Source organism: Phasianus colchicus, chromosome 18 (assembly GCF_987193195.1).
Source record: "Phasianus colchicus chromosome 18, bPhaCol1.hap1.1, whole genome shotgun sequence".
Taxonomy (NCBI): Eukaryota; Metazoa; Chordata; class Aves; order Galliformes; family Phasianidae; genus Phasianus; species Phasianus colchicus.
The window spans coordinates 3,723,140-3,744,565 of record NC_143453.1 but is presented as its reverse complement, the minus strand read 5'-3'; the positions used below and the strand labels follow the sequence as shown (position 1 = coordinate 3,744,565).

Below are 21,426 nucleotides of genomic sequence, written 5' to 3'. Positions count from 1 at the left end.
GAAATATCAAGCACTTGTTTTCCTTAAGTGCCTTTTACATTGTCTCTCACTCATTCTCCCCAGGGTTTTGTTGTTTATTTTTAAAACCTTTTTGATAACTAGTAAGCATTCACAGAACTATCCCAAATAAGTCCAAGATCTTCTTCCTGAGTGCTAATTTAGAGCCTAGCAGAACATTATTACATTAACTGGATGATCTTGTAGGTCTTTTCCAACCTTGGTATTCTAAGAATCTATGATAATGTCAGACTCATAATAACATAACTAACAATCTAAAAATAACAAAGAGATCCTAAATACACACAGAGGGTGGTGAGGCACTGGAACAGGTTGCCCAAGGAGGCTGTGGATGCCCCATCCCTGCAGGCATTCAAGGCCAGGCTGGATGTGGCTCTGGGCAGCCTGGGCTGCTGGTTGGTGACCTGCACACAGCAGGGGGTTGGAACTGGGTGAGCATTGTGGTCCTTTTCAACCCAGGCCATTCAGTGATTCTCTGATAAATACTAATTTGCTTTTCTGGCCTTGAAATAGAAGAAGGGAAAGGCTTAAGATTGCCTCACTATAGACTGAAACTATTCTGTCACGTCTATCAAGTGCAGGCAATCAATAACGGATGAGTAGGAGGAACACAGAATAACAAAGCCCTCCATTAAATAGATATATGCTCAGTGCATCAGTTGATTATGCCAGAGAACAGTTTCAATGGTTTTACCTCATACTGGACATTGCAGATATAAACAACAGTCTGATTATACAGCTGGTATAACTGACTACTAATAAAACTCTTCCTTAAGATTCACATGGGATTATGCCATCTTTAAACCAATTTGTGACTGGTGAGGGCAGAGAGACATGTATGAAGTTTCCTATACCTGAAGAGGATGAACACTTTTACACTGGCACATCCAGCAGTGCCTTGAAGTACTCCTTAGTGATGCTGAAAGTAAGCCTACTTGATACTGGCAGTCAAGAAAAGTAACTTACAGGGGAAAAATTGTTGTTCTTTAGTTTGCATTGACACACTCGAAACATTGGGCAAAGCTCCGCTCAGGTTGATGTTGTCTTCAGAGTAAAGCACAAGAGAATTTACACTGCTGAGAGGGGTCGGACCATGAGATGAGTGACTGCTAAGCTGAGAGCTGGCTGGAGCAGCTGCTTTGTTTGTCTGCCTCCTAAACGGGATGCGCCGTGCTTTCCGCATGTATTTCTGTACATATAAGAAAGAGAGAACAAAAAGGGATTTTCTGCAGCAAATTTCAGCACATTTGGTTTCAAATTTCTGTAGCATCTTTGACAATGAGAAATCTTTTTTTTTTTTTTTTTCTGTACTAATCCCAGAAGTAGGTTTATCTGGTCTTCCTGTAACCTCACCCACTCTTCTTCACTGACTGCACCACGGCAGCAATTACATGGGTAGGGCCTGCTTTTTTGGGCATCTTTCTTCCATATTCCTCTGCTGTAGCATTAATGACAACAGGTTAAGCTGATTTGTAAGCAAGTAACACTGCAGCTATGGAGAGAGTTGGGAATGAAGCAATTTTTTGTCATGTTTATGGATGAGTAAGTCAAAATAGTTTGATAAATGTTCAGGTCTCCTCCTCACATATGGTAACTTACAAGTAAGTTTCCTGTGTCCGACACATAGAACTGAATGCAAACTGAATTCTTCAGGCCTGATAGTGAGAACACTATGTATTATAAACCAAGTACCCCTGGAGAAACCCAGTATGTCCACCAGAAGTTTCACATCAAATTGAAAAGCTGTGTTCAAGGAATAATTAGTATAAATGATAGAGAGGAAATTAATTCAGGGAGGAGGAAAAATAAAAATGTGAATGCTTTATGACACATGAAGGCTGAGATGCACTTTGTGTTCCTCTGCTTGTGCTCTTTGGGACCTGACTTTAGAGAAGTGGGAAGACCATATGGAAAAATCAGAAAGGCACCTACTGAGAAACAACTCTTAGTTCTGTGACCTTCTGGCTTGCCCTCACTGTTTGCTTACAGCAAAAAGAAGAGCTGCATAAAAACACAATCTTTATCTTAGGGAAGTTTCACAGCTTGCTGCTTATTCCCCACCAGCCCTCCAGGATGCCAATTTGAAATCCCTAGGGTCTCAGCTCTTAAGAAAAAGGGAACAAATGCAAACCAGAGTCTAACATAACTTTTAGCAGAACGTTTAATCCTTCCTACATCAGTATTATCACTAAGGCCAAGGCACAGCTTCAATTTTCTGAGCAGTTACCTATTGCTCTTCCTATTACCGAGAATCAAAGTGTTATTCTACAGAAACACAGAAGAATAATCTGCAATTCACCCAGAATACAAAATGAGGTATCAAGGAGTTCAATTAGGCAAGAAAAAGAATAAATGCTTGAAAAATTGGATTCGTTCCCAAAGAACAAATTAATACCTTTGTGTTCGTAATGAAGAGCTCCCACATATATGTTGCAAACTTTTCCTCTTCGATTTCCTTCACTGATTTTTTAAAGCCACCAGGGTCCCTAAGTAAAAAAAACGTAATTAGTTTCCTATTTCAAGAGTTCTCCTTATTAAGCTCTTTTAAGATCGTAATAAACAGAGGGCAAATGGTGACTGATTATGACATGTTTGCTTATCAGACAGCCAGCACAAGCAGTGCAGGCCATGAGTGACCACAGTCACAAGACAAACTACCAGACATGTACTGAGCCAGATTATACTCTCCACTTTCTCTGTGCAAGACTTCATGGATCAGAATGATGGCAGCTTCATGCAAAAGTCTGGTTTTTCTACCCTGTTGGCTGAGTGAGGACCTCTATTAGTAGGTCACTGCTGAGGTTGTCTCATTTATCATCCAATCCCCATCTAATCAGCCATAAGTTTCATAAAGCAGATTAATGTTCTAAGCTTGCTCCCTTCACTATATTTAAAAATCTTTTTGTATACATAGATGCTATATGATCTGAATGAAAGCATGATTTTTTATGGTTACTGCAAAATGAAGTAAGTATATGTTGGCTTATCAGTTTAGATGATGTTGAGAAAGAGGAGTGGTGTGGAGAGACTGCAATAGAAAGTAGAAGGAAGAAGAGACAGCACTACTTTTGTATCTTGAAATGACTCCAGAGTCTTATATATTAACACCCTGATGTCAGCATCCGTCTATTGGTCAGTCCTCATATGTAAAGGGGTGAAAAATTCATCCATGATACACAATGGACTGATTCTCCTCCAGGCTAATTCTACATCATGGTACTATGCCACTCTTGTTCTGTATAGGCACAGTTTGTCTTCATTGAGAAAACACAGAGAAAACAGAACAGCTCTGAAGAGCTTTGCCCTGCAAATCAGAGCATAAACTGTACAAAGTTTGTGAATAATTCAAATAAATGTTAAGTCAACACTGTTGTATTTACAGATAAAAATGTTGAGAACTTAAATTTATTTACTTCCAACAGCATAAAAATTCAGAAGCGATGCACCTTCTGTAAGTACTTATCACTGTCATGCATCACTGATAGAATGAAAACAACACCTAAATATCACTTAATATCTGGCTTTGTTCTGTAATTAAAATGTATCTGGAATTCCTGTTTAGTTAGGGGATATCCCTCTAAGGAATGCTTCAGGAACATGCATACATACATTACTAAAGTTTCTAGTTTACATAATTATTAGCAAACAGATAAAGAAAACAATTTCACTATGTTAGCTCAGTATTTTCTGTCTTGCTTCACTTAAATAGTGAAATAAGAGAAAAAAACAACTAATGACATAAACATTCCCAAACTCTCATTCCAAAGACTGTTGTGAATTGCACACGTACGTCAGGTTCCAGCAGGATAATATAGAATGCATTGAGCTGCTGGATTCAAGAGTCAGAGCTTCCAAAAGCCAATGTATGGCACACAGCTGGCGGAAAACGCATCCACTGCTAAAAGAAGAGACAACTGTGTTATGGTACAGATAGGAAAACATAGTCAAGCTGCCACTGTGTTGACTGAAATAGATATATATAACAGTAAAAGAAGGTTTTGTTGATAAAAAGCAATCCTGCACCAGAATACTTCCAATGACCCAATGAATTCTACACATCCTTCAAGGTTTTATAATGTTGAAGCATATTTTTGAACACGAAGCTTCTCAGAGGACTTGACTTTGTGAAATGCTCAGCACTTTCACACCTACAAGGATTCCAGCATTTATGAACTCGTGATTTGGGTTCCTAACGTGTTTTGGATTCTATGGTAGCTTCTACAGCTTTGCAATTGAGAAGAGACAGTGTATGAATTCAAAATGCCAAGCCAAGATTTTTATGAGCTAAGACTACCTTCAGAGGAATCAACTTTTTACTCGGGAAGATAATGATAGGACAAGGGGGGATGGCTTTAATTTCAAGGAAGGGAAGTTTGGATTGGATGTCAAGGGGAAGCTCTTCACAGAGTGGTGAGGTGCTGGAACAGCTGCCCAGAGAAGCTGTGGATGCTCCATCCATGGAGGTGTTCAAGACCAGGTTGGATGGAGCCCTGGGCAGCCTGGTCTAATGCCAGATCTGGAGGTTGGTGGTCCTGCCTATGGCAGGGGGGTTGGAAATTGATGATCTTTGGGGTCCCTTCCAACCAAAGCCATTCTAAGTTTAGCACTGTAGCTTAATCCACATGCAAGTATAGATACAAAGACACTTTTGGTGAGCAAGAGATTAATGAACAAAATAGTGTGCATTGTATATGCACTGCGTTCTCCCTCTCTCTTTCTTAGGCCTAATTTTTTTGTTTTCTAAGCTGGGAAAAACAAAATTTAACTTTGACAGCCTTTCTTCAAAACACCATGTACCCAGATTTGATGCAAATCAGTCAGAATATGTTAAATCAAGAAATGGGAGCAAATGATGCCTTCAAATATACCTTTGTGCTTCAGAGGGTCTTGAAATCAGGACACTGGTATAAATGGGAGTATAAGACCGTAAGGTCACCTTTTTTTTCTTCTTCCCTGATTTTTTTGGGTGGCTGCCTTCTATTGGAGAGGAACTGTCAGAAAGAATGAAGATGGAAGTTAAAAAAAGGAGTATATAAAAGGAACACTATTTAGTGATTGAATAGAGAGAAAACCAGAAGAAGGTGGTAAATAGGGCTGAACTAGCCAATAAATCCATTCTGCAAGCCACAAATTCTGCATGCAGTTCTTCATTATTCTCAGTGTTGTGGTTACAATGGGCAGCAAAAACACAGCAAACTCTCACCAGATCTTCCCTTCAGATAACCACTTCTAAGTGCCTACAAAACCTCTCTCAGTTCACCCGAACCTTCCACCTTCCAAGCTTCCTCCTTTTCTTAACAGTGCAACAAGCACTTTTTGGTCCATGATTGTTAAGTTCACGTGTGCTCATTGAGACTTTTAAGCATTTTCTCTTCAAGCTCATGGTAATAAGTAGTAATATTCCGGCTCAGTGACAGAAATGGAGATTGCCTCGTTTTAAAACCACTGACTTTGGACTACAAGAAACCCTCTGAATCAACTTACGTGTTCATTTCTTCATCTGACACCTCTACCTCAGAAGAATATTTGCTAGGCTGGAAGTCAGTTCTCCATCTCGTCACCTGGGACTTTTGTGCTTTCAATGCTTTCTTCTGCTCCAGTGATTCTTGGTGAAGGATATGAAAATATTCTCCACCCTGCTTCACAATACTTATATGATGCCTGCAAAAAAAATTTCGTTTTATAATGTGTACTGAAGACACCAACTTAAATTTTAAGAAATTTTCCATTCTTTGCATTCACACTCTTCTATAACCAAGAGTTCAACACCAGTATTTCCTTTTGCAATATGATAACAAAGGATAATTCCCCAATATGAACTGGGAGATTTTTCCATCACCTCTTTCAGCACTGTTGGATGTTGGAGTTTAACAACTGAACTCAACACCATGGTGTTCACTACTTGATTTAAAAACTCTCTAATTCTAACATATAGCAGCCAATTGATTACTGGGCCCCTATCCATCACATGCTGTATTCAGGCCATGCCCTGAAGCTACCAGGGAAGGTAAAAGGCAAGGAATTACTGCAAAAGCAGGAAACAAGGAGGAAACCATAATGCACACCCGTTAGATGACAGCAGGAGTAAAAATAAAAAAAGAAAAAGAAAAAAAGAAAAGAAAAGGTGAGCCAGGGCAGGGAAAGGCTTAAAGCATTAATTAATTATTAAAACATTACCTCTAAAGTAGCAGATAATCCAAGCCAGACAAGGGCATGCTGTTCAGGCACAGGATGCAGCCCTTTAAATTAGCATGGTGCTGACTTTCAAATTAGTGTCATCAGGCTGCATTGATTCTTTCTCTATCTAGTCTTGAAAGATTGGCCTTGTTTCTTTTACCGAAATTAACAGCCTCCCTTTAACTACCAGAAATACATTAAAGCATCTGAAGATCACAGACTACAAATTTCAGCCACTGAGCTCACAAGTTCTCAATTGAAATGGTTTCCTTGATGAAAAACTACTTGCACAGCTTAATGGTTGGAGGACTTGGTTTTGTCAGCCTTATTTTTAAGTCCACCAATCATAAACAAAGTCTGAACAGCTTTCATGTTCAGGTAGATGATAACCCACCCGCTGGCTATTTCTATGCTAACTTTGGAAAAAAATGAAATGAGAAAATGTCTCCGATAAGAAATACTGTGTGCTTTATAAACATGAGGATTTCAGAGCTGTGTGTGACACGACGTTTTTCTTCCATGAAACCCTAGTATTTTGAGTAACAGACATTTATTGGGTGGTAGGAAATAACGCCACATTCCTGCTTTATGCACTTCTCCAGTGGTTCTCGCTTCCTCTCATTTCTCCCAACCATGAAGATACCGGTATGAAAAAGATTTATATAAGTATTCCCTCTTACAGATCAAAACCATTGCTGTAGCTGCCCGTTATGACCATACAAATAGTGAACAATGAGGTTATCACGTGAAATAAGACAACTGATAGAAACAGATGGTTATAAACCAGAGAGATGTTTTTTGTTTGCGCGTTGTGCGGTTGCTTCTTGTAATATTAATGGCCACAACCAGTCATATGGGAGGAAGATGTGTAAATGGCAATTGGTACAATAAAGTACAATTTAAAAAAATATTATGGAGTATAAATTATTATTGAGGGATTTCATATGTGTATGCAAAAATCAATGATCCATCCCATATACCAATAGGAAAATAAAAGCTACACACACTTGTGAACAAACATCCTGAGACTTCCTTGAAGTCTCAGGTATAACAACAGATAGCTCTGCAGTCTGCAAGACAAGAAATGAAATAAACAGATGCATGGCATACAGAAGAGCTTTAACAAGAGACAAACAGAGAAAAATTCCTCATAATTTCAGTGAATTACTTCGGGAGTATTTATGAATTACCCCAAACGTTCACTGACTCTGGTCAGAGAAACTGTAAAATAAATCCAAGCTTAGAATATAGGGGACCAATATATTTTTCTGCACTACTGATTTATAGCACATATCTAGAATAGGACATCAAAGATTTCTACATTTGAATTCTGGTATCAGGATACCCTGTTCATACCATAAAGTAATAAATTTAGCTGGGTTGCCTATTTGACAAGTAGGTGAGAATCATTCATTAAAATGCAAATGCAATCAGTGATGAACTTTTCAGTGTGTTTATTAAAATAATGGAGCCTCAGTCAATTTTAGTTACAACACAGATTTTCAACAGATTTGTTTCAGACAAAAGGACTTTCTTTTCAAGTTAAGAACTTTGTTAGCAAAGTAGTTGCAGTCTACTATACTAGCTTAATTCTTCCTCTCTCTGAGACCTAACGTTATGGTCACAGTGAACAAAAGCTGAGTTGTGAGCTTTAAGGACAATAACTATCCATCAAACGATTCAACTATACACAGATAATTCCTCTGATCATGGAAATTGCTAGTCACTGTTTCATAGCATTTACTTATCTTAATGGAAAAAGGCTTTCTAGCAATAAAGTTAATGAAAGAACATCTTCTGCTCCAGACAACATACAGCAGAAATTCAACCTTTTTCCACAGGCATAGAGCCAACTGTAAATTGAGATAAAAGAAAATACATTTGCACACAGAGCTGTTTTTACTTACAAAGGACACAAAGAACAACAGGAGACCGAACTCTGCGTTTGTTGCAGATTGACAATGGTAATATCCATTTATACCAATGGAGAATGAGCTCCTTTCTCTTATCAGTGAATACTGGAGCTGTTGACCATTGCACTCAGTTCTTTAGTGCCCTTACATTCAGTGTGATAACATACATACATACATATATATATATATATATCTGTGCCTGTATGTTCATAAGTTAGTTACATTAAGATCACTTCACACCTTTGGGATCCCGAGTGAGGTGAGAAAGTCTCACTGTAAATGAGAATTAGGGAGTTGTTCACTTAAAATATAGCCAGTGAGTTATCATAGAGTGCTTTCATGACCCTCCTTAAATTACCAGCAGCCATGAGAGGTGAGCCTGACAGAGCAAGTCCTGCTCTTGTGCTTCACATGGCATTTGGGCTGTGTTCTGAAAGTTTAGCACATGGGAAAAAGAGCTTACAGGTACTCACAATTAATATGTAGATACTAATGTAAAATAATGAAGAATTTGGGTTAGGTAGTGTTTGTAACCAAGCTAAAGAGATACAAGTGTACGCACGAGGCAAAGGAAAATCAGGAACAAAACAATTACTGCTCCTATTTAATGGCTGAGTAATCACACAAGAAGAGTCTAATAGGTAAATATTCACACTTCTGTTTTCCCTAAGTTCAGCTAATACCAGATTATAATTACATTAAGATCTATTAAATGTAGTTACTAACCCACAGAAACTCAGACATATGTTATCATTTACCATACTGAACCACTGAACGTTCTGGCAAGGAACTGAAGTGGCACCAGATCAACATCTGCCTTGAGCCGTTGAAGTCACACACACAATCTGGAATACCCACATTATTTTGGATGTAGATTCCCATTTTGTTGTCCTGAAGATGTGTACAATAATCCGTACTCAAACGGGTTCGTTTATAAACAAAACAAGCAAACACCCTCCCAAAAAAACCACGCTCCAAAAAATAACAAAACCAAAGCAAGCCTGCCATGAAGGCAGCTCCCTCAGCACGTCTTCTTAAGAAGACAGCAGATCTCCAGTAGCTCCATGTCTTTTCTGTGTTAGGGGCACCAGACCTGGATGCGATGCTCTAGGTGAGGCATCACAAGGGCAGAGCAGGGAGAAGATCAATCTTCCTGCCTTAGCACGCAAAGGTATTTACAGAACAATGACATTTTAATACTAAATAACGGAAAACTCATTTTAAGTGTTAGCTTTGTTCAACCATTCAGTGACAACATGTCATTTTGTTCCACGATACATGGAATTAGGCTGTCATGTTTAGATAGTAAAATCTAATAAGCAACGAACTACTCGCACTTACAGAAATTCAAATACAAATATATTTTTGCACGAGAAGAAAGGAGATGGAGACTCAAATGAACAGTCTGGAAGGGCAGAATTGTTGATGGGAATAGCAGTCTTTCCAGTGATTGATGATAGGGATAATGATTCATACACCCGTACACATAAATGGATGTCTTTGGCCGTGACTGCTGTCTAATTAATGTGAGCCATCACTCACGTAAAAGAAAATTTTTGCTTCTGGAAATAAAATGTTACAAACTGCCAGCAGTGACAGTGCTAGAAACATGACAATTAGAGTGATTTCTGCCAACCAGGAAAAGGGCACAGAACACTGGTTTCCAAGCAACTGACGTTACGAAGTATTAAGTACATTGGAAACTAATATTGGCAGATAAACATTTCACCTTCTCTGTTTCTGCCACCTGACTCTCTTTTTTGCTTCTTAACTCAATGTTTACCTCTCCTTCCCACTCTCACACACCCAGCTGGATCATCTAGTAAACCATTTGCATTAAGGAATGCCAACTTAGCAGAATCTCCAAACACTGAAGTCTTTCTCATCTCTCTGTACATATACATAGGATCAGTATAGATTCACAGGCAAGGATAGCCAAGGTCATAACCCAAACTCCAAAATCAACACGCTTCTTGCCTTTCAAAATCTTCCCATAATAGCTACCACATCAACCAGAAAAGTCAAGTGGCTTTATAATAAAAAATACCCAAGGATAGCTAGTTACAAAGCTGCTCAAGGAAGACAAGTAACAGGAACAGCTCATAGGGTACATCAGTCTAACTGTAGTTGCAGGCATAAGGAATGCATTAACAGAGCTTGGGCTTTCTGTATAGAGACTGACTTTCAGAGATCTGCCTTCAGGAAACTTGAAGCATTGAAAAGAAACATCTAGTTTCTAATTTAAAGCCAGCCAATGGGATACTACTAAACTGCCAACAGTCTGACATATAGTTTTATTCAACTAGCTCTACTAAAACAGATGCAAGGGAACTAATTTTCTTCAAACTACCAAAAATGCACTGCATTACAAGGGCTTAACACAGCCCTTTTGGAAATAAAGGCTTGAGTGTCTCACGAAATGGCATGGACTCCTTCCCTTTGAGCTTGTAGCTCCAAGCTGTCAATTCCTCGATGCCACTGATGGAGGATGATCACAACTTGTCACTGTCACGTGGGGACCTGTGCTTAGTTGATCATCACTGCACACACAATTCTCATTTTTTATGTTGGCTCAGGTAATGTCCATTTTCTTCCTTTTTTTTTTTTTTTCTTTTTCCCTGATGCTTCAGTTTTCCTTGCCAAAAGAGGATTAGCATGTTATGGCAAAGCAGTCACATCACTGCCGTGTAGTTTGGTCAGTCTTGTTTGACTAAATCTAGAAAACATCTCAGCTTTTCAAAAAGTAGCTCTGTTTCATGAGAAGTATTTATTTAAGTTCATTAACTTCCTCTAGAACATAGCATGCATCAAACTGAATGAGAAGCTCATATAGGATCAGAAAAATCCCCCAAAGCATCCATTTCTATCCAATGACAAAAGTAGCCCAGGCAACTCAGGAGCTCAGGCAATTGTCTCACCCTACCTGTAACAAATCCAAGCCCATGCATACAATCAAGCACTTAAGGTCTGTGCAAACCAAGCAGAACAATGACCTTCTAACAGGCTTTTCCATCACTGTGAACCTCAGTGCATATCCTCAGCCTTGCCAAAGAACAGACCAGAGGTGTATTAATCAGCTCATGCAGCGGAGAGGAACGCAGGGACAGCAGTCTGGCAGCTCGCCCTGTTTGTAGAGCTTAGGCAAGGGCAGCCTTTCAATGCATTATCCCTCTTCTCATTTCTCTTGGTATCAATAACATTTGTACGTCTGCCTCCACCTCTTCTGAGTGCCAGTGAACACAAGTAGTGATGGCTAGGCACACCATGAATCAGAACTTAGTTGTGATAGAAACAAAAAAAAAACCCCAGATTTGGCTCCTCAACGGAGACTGAGATGTTTTCCAAATCACTTTCATAATACATTCTGCTAGGTTCTGTTTCCAGTTTCTATCACCTTTCATACCTCCTTTTTACAGACAGATGATGCTTTCAGCCAACCTCATTTTAAAAAGCAGGCTTCTTTTTAAGCTCTGTTGTGCTGTTTTGGATGCTGTTGTTTGTTGCTTGCTTTTTTGTGGTGTTTAATAACATGAGTATTTCCAGCTTGCATGGTCTTGCTGGCTGAGCTAGCCCACAGAAGTGATTTATGGCAACCTGCTTTTATAACATATTAACTACAAACCTCCCGTGCTTTGGCAATCCTTGCTGTGTAAGCGTTCCTACATCTTGCTACGATTTATGGATGGTTATAAAGACTTCTGCTTCCTTGGTTTTCATGCAACGCATCCTCATGCAACTGTGTATTACTTCACATTATTTCTGGATCACACAGATGTCATTGCAACAAAGCGATAAAAAAAGGTATTTCCCTCAGAGCTGAATGTCATATCAAAGTTGCTTCTCACTAAGACTAAGCAAACTCAAGGAGTAGCAATGGGAGATTTCCTTCTGCAGAAACGAAACAGCAATTCTTAGCACAAAGCTAAAGATGTTTGATTGCCCAAGGAGAAATATGTTGTCTCTGCTGCCATGCTGCATTCCACCCACTGAACTCAACGCTGGGAAACACTCAGCCAGGTCAGTTTTCAGTCTACATGTGAAACCTTCACTGGAAGAAAGATGCAATGACTCTCAGAAATTGGAGTTACAATTATCTACACATTTCCCAATTTTTATTTATTTATTTATTTATTTTAAATGCTACCACAAGCATAAGCAAATTCCTTCCCATAATTTAACATAAAACTCTACCTGAGAGCTGGCAGGTGCATCCTCACAGTGATTTGGTGCTGTTCCTCAGCAGGAAAGACCTGACAAGGCTTCCTGCTCAGGGCTAGTGACTGATAGCAGTGAGAGATGACAAGTTTGAACAACCTCTGCATCCAGTGATCACCCTCTCATGTACTTACAGTGTATTACTGAGAGGAAGCATGAGTTTGTAGTTGTAAGTTTTATCTTCCCTTTAATTATATTTTTTAGCATATAAGGAAGCTTTATGAATTCAAGTCTATTCCAGTCATGACTCTTGAAATATTTTTGAGGTAATCTTAACATTTTTACTATCGTGTCACATCACTGTGATGACTATTGCTAAAACTCCCTCACAGTTTGCTCCATTATACTCTCTAATACAAACAAGCTGCGAGATCACAGGCACTACTTGCCATGAATACATATCAATTAACATCCAATTAAGACAACCGCTGGCTGTTCCTTTTCAATCATGAGGACAGGCAACAAAACCCAAATCCACAAAGGTCATTTGCATCCCCTGACTCTCTGTAGTACATATTAGCATGCTGCTCTGCTAGCCCGACTGCTTTCATTGAAATGAAAAGTTGCTGTCCTGATGATTTACAACTCCAGTTTTCTTCTTTTGTGCATTTCCCACTCTGCTCCATCCCTTCAAAAGCTCCTTTTCTACATCCTGAATTTGTTACTGAGAAGTATTGCCATCATGCCCTTCGGTCCAAACATCACTGCAGTAATTCTCACTTGAAATTATCTTTTCCTGCAATTTCCTATTACAATATGTGGTTAAAAAGTCTGCTGATGTCAGTTCTTACTGTTCTGCAAATGCAAAGTAACTTTGTATGAACGCTCAAGATGAATGTCTAGCACGTTTTAATTGCTAAAAGTTAAGAGTTTCCAGTTTTAGACAACAGAATAATTAGAAAGAACAATAGTTAATGTGTACTTTTGATTTCCAGATACTAAGGCTGTTGGATTTTATTCTGCACCCTGGGTCATTTGGCTACTGCATGCTTTAGGAAGTATTAGAGAATGAGAGTCCACATTTCAAAAACCAGTTTCCCTGACCTTTCTCAAGCAAATTTCTCCACAGCCATTATAGTTCATATAATATTTCACTTAAATCATATAAGTAAGGAACATGACTTAGATGCCTCAGTACATAATTATGTTAGATATGCTGCAGGATCACCACTGGGATCACAGTGTAATACCACATGCTCTTACAGGAGGTGACAGGCAAACATCACTGAAGCACATATTGAGACAACAGTGCTCTCTCTTTGCTTTTAGTTTTTCACTGCTCTACTCTGCTAGTAATAAACAGGCAATAAATTATATTCATCTCCCCATGCTGAATCTCTTCTCCTCGTGATGGTAATCATGGATGACCTTCCAGTCCTCACCTCAAACCTTGAGCCTTTTTTTGTTATTTTCTGCCCCTGATCTTTTGAGGATCAGAAGTGTGAGAGCAGAGAGGTGGGGTTTAGTTAGCCATCAATGTGAAACCACCACTCCATGCAGTCAGTGTAAAAAGGAAATATAAATGGACTTGTGCAGCAACACGAGACCAGGCCTTCTCTCTGTGTCCCACATATGTTTCAATGGTCATGGAAAAGCAGAGAACAAGAATATTTCCACTCAGGCATTTTAAATTAAACGAAGCCAGTTTCGGATGCATAATTAAATTTATGGGACTAGAAGAATGTGAAGGAGTTGGAGATGCTTCAACAGGTACATATTTCTTATTTGTCAGCACAACAAATTCTGCTTGGGATACTAAAATGGAGTTGGGTTCTTTCCACCTTCAGCATGAACAGTAAAAAGCCAAACTAGATGCTAAAGATCAATTGCCCAACGTGCCTACCATCTGTGGGTGTGGTACTGATACAACTGATTGAGACTTAAAAGGCAATTCTGAAGACAGTGTGCATAAAGGAATATAATTTTGCTCGTCCTTTTGGCTGTCTTGGCTTCTGGAGGTGAGAAGGGATAGAAGACTAAAAGTTGGGGATTTAATCTCTCATTAAAAGATAACATTGGAATCAAAAATACATTAAGATCAAATCTATTCACATCATTAAAAGTCTGCATTAGCATCATTTTGCAGATTACATTACCATTAAACACCCAGCAGAAGGTTAATCTGCATTTATGATTAAGTCTTGAGTTAGAAGCAGGTTACACAAAACACTTCAAATGTTGTAAGAAACAACTGCACTCACTCAAAGTGATGAGCTGGATTTCTTAACAAGATCTTTCCTTGGAGCTCCTGATTAATCAGTGCAGTTTGGGAAAAAAAATAAATCAGAGAAACAGAGACATCACTGAAGTCTGCAAGAACAACTCAAGCATTTTACTTTCCTGAGACATCTGAGTTCCATTTGTAATTGGAAAAAAAAGTCATACTTCACTGAAATGGCTTGTTCAACCTTCAAAATACGCACTGTTTATTATTATTTTGTTTATGGCTTATAACCTTTTGGCACATTTATCAAGTGGATTAACAGAATAAGTAAAACAAAATAACCAGAGTTAAGCAAGGATGGAAGGGAAGAATCACAGAATTGCTCAGGTTGGAAAAGACCTTAAAGATCATGAAGTTCAATTGCAAATGAACCATACTACCCTACCACTAACCACCCTCTGCTGAATGTGAAATTTAACGTTATCATGAGTAACTAGTGCAAAATTTAGAAATTGCTCTGATGTAAAAATTGGAGATATTGAACACCACCACATTGCGACAACTAATAATGCAGTACATCACTGCAGTAGTACATGCAAAGAAACTCCTTTTGACGTAGCTTCCTCAACTTTTGTAAACTGCACTCTCAAACGGTGCAAGAACCTAATTCATCATCAATATAACATGCTGATTCAATACCACACGTTCTCGATTGGAAAAGATGCTTACATTTAGCCCATGAAATTATTAAGTTTTTATATACATGTTTATCTTCTTGCTGCTTGCTTTAATTCAGCTATTTTTATCTAGTGAATGCTCTTCAAAGGCTTCGAGTCTACACAGCTTTTAATCTCTCTCATGTAATCCGTACCCTGTTGGGGCTGGCAGCAGTAAATCATCTATTTTATTTGCAGGAGGCTGTAACTAAACCTTGCCAGATGTAAATCTTTTTGTATTCCTGCTTGCTGTTTCAGCTGCAAGCGATTCTTGTTTCTCAGTGCTCACATCACGGAAGCTAGATAGTTCCAAGAAAATTTAGTAAGCCTAGAGTCACCTACTGCAAGGCCTATTACACAGCTCTGCAATTATTCAAGCTAATACTAAGCAAATACAATGAGCAGGGCAAATTTGGAGTGTAATCAGAATGTGTGATTGAAACAGAACAGCACATAGAAGTTGCAGCCTCGTCAATGTAAGTAGTGGCTGCAGTAACAAAGCTGAAATATGGGCATCAATAAGAGTTACGTGTAAAAGAATGAGATGGTAGAATGGCAAAGCCTATGACTACCATTGTGGTATTTTTTTTTCCTCTTTCTTTCTTTTTAAATGAGTCTGTAAGAAATGCTCTGTTGTGGCAATGGAAGATACCATTCTCTGACAGTGGCAATGGAAGATACCTTCTAGGAAAAGCAAGCACATCCAGCCACCTTCTGTCCAACCTCAGCTGGCTGCATGGCATATAGAAACCCAGATCTGATGGAGCTAGCAGTCGTTCCACACGCAGCACTCAAAACATCTTGAGCGTACATAAAGACTACAAAGGAAAAATTACAAGCCATCTTTTCTAAGCAATTAGTACAGCTGATGATTTTGCTGATAAGCCAACTGCAGAACCAACAACTCTTTTAGCCCGATCTGACCCATTTCTGTGTGCTCTGGATTTCCTTACCTCAAGTGAGCTAGAGTTTTACTAAGAGTCTTCAGCTCCTTTCCTGTTTCTTTAGAGGAGGTGAGCCTTTTCACTGATTCCAGCGGATCAGACTGAAAGTGATCAAATTGAGAATTAATATTAAGCTATTAAGAACAGCTCAGCACAGAGAAGGTACTTGCAGTCTCACAGTTCAGCTTTAATCACAGTTTTTCTGAGATAACCATCACCTGGGAGAGTATTATGAGATTTCATGAGCATGTAAACAAACCTTATACGATACGGCTCTACAAGCCCACGTGTATCTTAGAATGGTCTGGGTTGGAAGGGACCTCAAGGATCACGAATCTCCAACCCCCTGCCACATGCAGGGCCACCAACCTCCACATTTAATATCAGACCAGGCTGCCCAGGGCCCCATCCAACCTGGCTTTGAACACCTCCAGGAACGGGGCATCCACAGCCTCTCTGGGCAGCTGTTCCAGCACCTCACCACTCTCTTGGGCATAAGTGTGCTTCAACAGCTTTTGGTCATTGGCTGACATCAGGTTTGATAGAAGTCTTATGAGCAGCTAAGAGCCTGAGAGGTTTATGAAACCAAAACTGGAAGAAGAGACTCTTTGATCACCTAAGCTAAGGGAACAACAGCTGTGATTCTTATGCATCAAACTACAAAAAGCACACACAAGAGAGAAATCTTCTTCAGGTTCTAGTCCAGAAAAATGTTCAGACACAAAACAAGCTATTGACAAACAATCAAAAAAAAAAAAAAAGGCAAAGAAACAAAAAAGCAAGAGAGAGCTTCACAGACATTGCTCTCTTTTTGGAGCACAGAGCGTAATGTATCCATTCTTTTCATTCTAACTTTTTTATTTAATTTTTTAGGACTGTACAAACCAGGTTCGTGATTTTACACAAGGGAATTAAAATCATCTCCTTTAGGGCACTGTTCAGAGTGCCTGCAACAGTTCTTCCTCTGAACAACTACACATCCAAATTTATGGGAGATGAAAGATTTGCTGCGGAACTGCCCCTGCTTTAGAAGTACCCTTGGGACTTCCAGAGAACATCACAGAATTATGATCACATGCTGTGCACATACAGTGTTTTTGCACGTGTTAGTAAAGCTAATAAAACACGCAGCTGAGGCAGAGTTCAGTGTGCAAATGGTGCAAGGCTGAACTGCCACCCATTGAGAAGAGCAGCACCAGTGGGCACAGACTGAGGTGCAAGCTAAGGTGTTCCTTGAGACAAGCCTGTGCATTTCCAGTAAAGGAAAGTCCTACAGCCTTGGGCTTTTGAGATATAAGTATGTGCAATATTGGCCAACGTACACCAAAAATCATAATGTTTTATTTAAAAAGTCATTTTGAATGCATTAGTCATTCGGTGCTTTAAGGTTGGTCCTCTATGATGAATGGAGTGACACTGCTAAACTGAATTTTCTGAGCATTCTTTTTACCAGATTACAATATGAACTTGTCTCACTCATCAGCAATAGTTTTACGAGAGAAAACTTATGATACGTCAGCAGAAGGTTCTTATGTATAGCAGAGCTTATAAACAGCAACCACTCGTATATACTCAAAGCATGATGCTTGTATGTTGGCTTCTTTAACTCCATGCTGAATCAAAGCTTCACCAGAAATGAAACTGCATACTCTAACCTTTGGATTGACAGAGCTCTCATCAGCAGTAACCTCAGCCACTTCTCCCTGCGGTCTTTCCTGCACGTCTTTTTTCACAGGTTCCTAAAAATGAACAAGAAAAACATGTAGCCTTATGTATAAATGCAAGTTAGACATAGAGAAGTAGATCACCATTTTAAAAAAACAAGTGGTGCAAGCAACGTTTCCTACAGAGATGCAAACTAAATCAAAAATTAAGGCAAGTCTGATGCAGAAACACTTAAAACATCACTAACTCTGGCACTCAAATAGATTCTCATGTGAAGCACCTGCAGAAAAAATTACCGTGCAAAATGCATCCATGCTTTCTAAATTACTGCAATTGAATGTTGTTTTTTTTTTTTTAAAAAAAAAAACCTCTTCTCATGGAAGGCTATTATCTACCATGTCTAACATAAAAAGAAAATCCAATTTCCAAAACAGGAATAAGAAATTACTTACCTGTAATTGCTCTTCCCTGAAGATACGCACTGTGATGGATCAGTATTCGTGGGTCTGTGCTTTCACTCACCATGAAGGCACAGGCTCATGAAAAGCCCTGAAGTCAAACAATCTCATTTTTAGTTCTCCTTCAACCAGCACTTTATTCAAGTGGAAGGAAGATATATTTCCTCCTATTTAAATCACACACACACATATATATATATATACACACACACACATATTTATATGTAGATTAATAAAAAACTTCAGATCACTCAGCAGCCTATGGTACTCAGGCTAAAAGGGTATGAAAAATAGTAATTCCTTCCTGCAGTAGTTTCAGATCAAAGAGCTCATTTATTGATCCCAAGCAAAGCAAAGCAGGAGGCCCTGGGAAGCTGCACCCATATAGCTAGTGCAGAACTGATGTGGAACAAAGGCTGAAAGACACAGCACAGCAAATGCGGAGCTGTAAAGCCTTGAAATATCTTCTAGATGTTTTAGAAATTCTTAAAAGCAAATCATTTTGCATGTTAGAATCTTGATCCTAGAAGGCACAAAATGTTTTCCAAATCTATGTTCCAATGTAACATGTCAACAGAACGAAAGCAGAAAGCATAAGGAGCAGAGTTCTTCACTCACTAGAAAGCTGTGCACACCCGAGTTGTAATGTAATGACTGAGGGCAGACCGGGAGCAAATAACAGAATAAAAAATAAGCAGAAATGATGCTAAGAGCAAAGCAGCTGGAACGGAAAAAAGATTTTCTGCAGTGTGTACAGATGAACTAATGAAGTGTCAAAGATGAGCGTGTGAAGGCTCTGCTATCTCTTGTGGCTGGGGAGCAATGGGACAAGGTGGGTGAGCAGCAGGGACAGATGGCAAGCCAACATTGCTGGGGAGAACATGTCTCACTTGCAGAGGGACACCAACGTACTTGAGCTGCCCTGGTGTTTGAAGAAAGCTCATTCACACAGCTGTGAGAAAGGAATCATTTTACTTCTGAGCAGGCTCCTGCATCTCACCCATAGCAAATGCAGAACTTCCACTCTGCTTTGCTCCTGATGCTTCTCCCCAGCAGAAACAGCAATATGTTGACCATGGCCAGCTACCATTGTTTTTACAGCTGGTGATACCTTGACTGATATGACTCTATCAACTAAGGCCTCTCGGAATAACTTACTACTTGAGGAGAGAAAGTGTTGGAATGCAGACCCAAAGTTTCAATTGCTCATAAGTACCAGTATGCTGATCATGAGTACAAACTATGGAGCACGAGGAGAAAAAATTTCCCAATATGACTCTTTCAGAGATTTCTGAGTGTGCTGAAAGAACAAATCTGTGACCAAAACTCTACAAGGTGCAACACATTACCCTGCATCCTAACTCTGGTCAGCCACCCCAGCCAGATCAGGAGGAAAGGCAATGAAAAGAGCTGCGAATCCACCTCTCCTTTGGCATAGTTGCTCAGGGAAGAAGGGAAGGGAGGTATCACATATGTCAGCCTCCTCTCAGGTACTGGTAATGAGATTCAATCAGCCATACCACAGAAAACAGAAGGGAATCGCTTCTTTTTCTATAACATTATCTTTCATTACAACGCCGCGTATTGAAAAGGTGCAATCTGAGCTTCAAACAGTAACAGTTCATAATGATGGAATGGTGTGATTCCTTCTTTTTAATTTGCAGTGCAGATATAAAATAAAAAAAAAAAAAAAAAAAAAAAAACTGAGGAAAAAATATATTGGTAAGTCTAATTTGTTAAACTCAATAATATATTATCATGACAATCTGTAGGATCTTTGTGCAGAAGCAATAAATGGGCTTGGGTGGGGTTTTTTTTAATTATTTTTTTTCCTCATAGTGTTTCCAAATTTAGGTGAACTATGAGAAGTCTCCTCACTTGCTTTTAAGCCACCAAAATGCCTGTTTCACTCCTCATTTCCTGCTTTCATTATAGCGAAGAAACAAAATGATGTACAACTCCATATGTAAGAAAACAACATTTAAATACAAAAAAAAAAAAAAAAAGGTCCAAAGAAAGACTGAGGAAATTAATCCAAAAGGAGGTGGTTTTTCCTGAGCTCACACCCAGCAGACCTAGGTAAAGTCAACTGCAGGAGCAGCACAGTCACTGGAGCTCGATGCCACCTGGTTGGAGGCGAGCCCTTCCATTGCTATCATGGTTGGCTGGAGGCACACCCAAAGCTCTGCTGTTCTTGCATAACAGTTTATGCAGTGCTTTGCATGCCCTCTCCATCTTTAGAAAGGAAACTGAAGGCTCAGAGTATTTTTGGAGGAACAAATCCTTTTGAATAGCTCGTTTCAGTCACAAACGACTGCCTCCAGACATGCTAGATTTTATCCTAACAGTTCCCAGGTACATCTACTTTCTCTTCTAAGTAATTATGAAGAGCAGAAATTGTTCAGCTCTGACACATCACAGTCTTTTATTAATCACACCTTGCATTTCACACACTTATCTTTGCAAATATCATTCCGAGTTTCCATTTTTTCTTCTTCAAATCCTATTGTGGAAATAGCATAGAATCATAGATTGGCTTGGATTGGAAGGGACATCAAGGATCATCAATTTCCAAGCCTCCTGCCACAAGCAGGGCCACCAACCTTCAGAGCTGCTACTGAACCAGGCTGCCCAGGGCCTCATCCAACCTGGCCTTGAACACCTTCAGGAACGGGGCATCTAAAACACTCCAGGCAGCCTATTCCAGCACCTCACCACTCTCTTGGTAAAGAACTTCCCCTCGATATACAACCTAAATCTTCCCTCCTTCAACTTAAAACCATTTCCCCTCGTCCTGCCTTTATCTACCCTTGTAAAGAGTTGACTCCCCTCCTGTTTGTAGGCTCCCTTTAGGTACAGGAAGGCTGCAGTGAGCATGCTGTGTTTGTCACCTACAGGAGGGGAGCTGTGGTATGTGGTATTTATGTTGTACATTTTCAACTTAGAACCTGTTATCTTGGCAATTCCTGAAGCTTTTTTCATGTTGGTCAGCTTGTTTGGTTTTTATGTTACAGGTAAAAACAGTGATTGAAACACCTATTGCACTCTTCTTCATAATATCATTCAGCATCGTTCCTAATATCACTAGTAGCATTATGATTACATCTGCAAGATGTGAATGTGTTTTGACGAAGGCAAATCAGCACGGCCCTCTCA

General features: G+C 39.4%; 1 protein-coding gene across 5 annotated transcripts in view; it reads right to left on the bottom strand.

The window, feature by feature from the left end:
• CCDC60 (coiled-coil domain containing 60) overlaps positions 1-21,426 on the bottom strand; it is a 42,750-nt gene that overhangs the window by 6,727 nt on the left and 14,597 nt on the right. For 3 of the 5 annotated variants that reach the window (XM_031592205.2, XM_031592201.2, XM_031592203.2), the window contains exons 2-8: positions 17,803-17,886; positions 16,157-16,248; positions 5,503-5,679; positions 4,887-5,009; positions 3,809-3,916; positions 2,414-2,504; positions 985-1,207 (exon numbers count right to left, since the gene is read on the bottom strand). In XM_031592205.2, the coding sequence (XP_031448065.1) occupies positions 985-1,207; positions 2,414-2,504; positions 3,809-3,916; positions 4,887-5,009; positions 5,503-5,679; positions 16,157-16,248; positions 17,803-17,886 (898 nt within the window). The remainder of the gene's footprint in view (positions 1-984; positions 1,208-2,413; positions 2,505-3,808; positions 3,917-4,886; positions 5,010-5,502; positions 5,680-16,156; positions 16,249-17,802; positions 17,887-21,426) is intronic. The other 2 variants (XM_031592202.2, XM_031592204.2) reach the window with 1 other exon arrangement.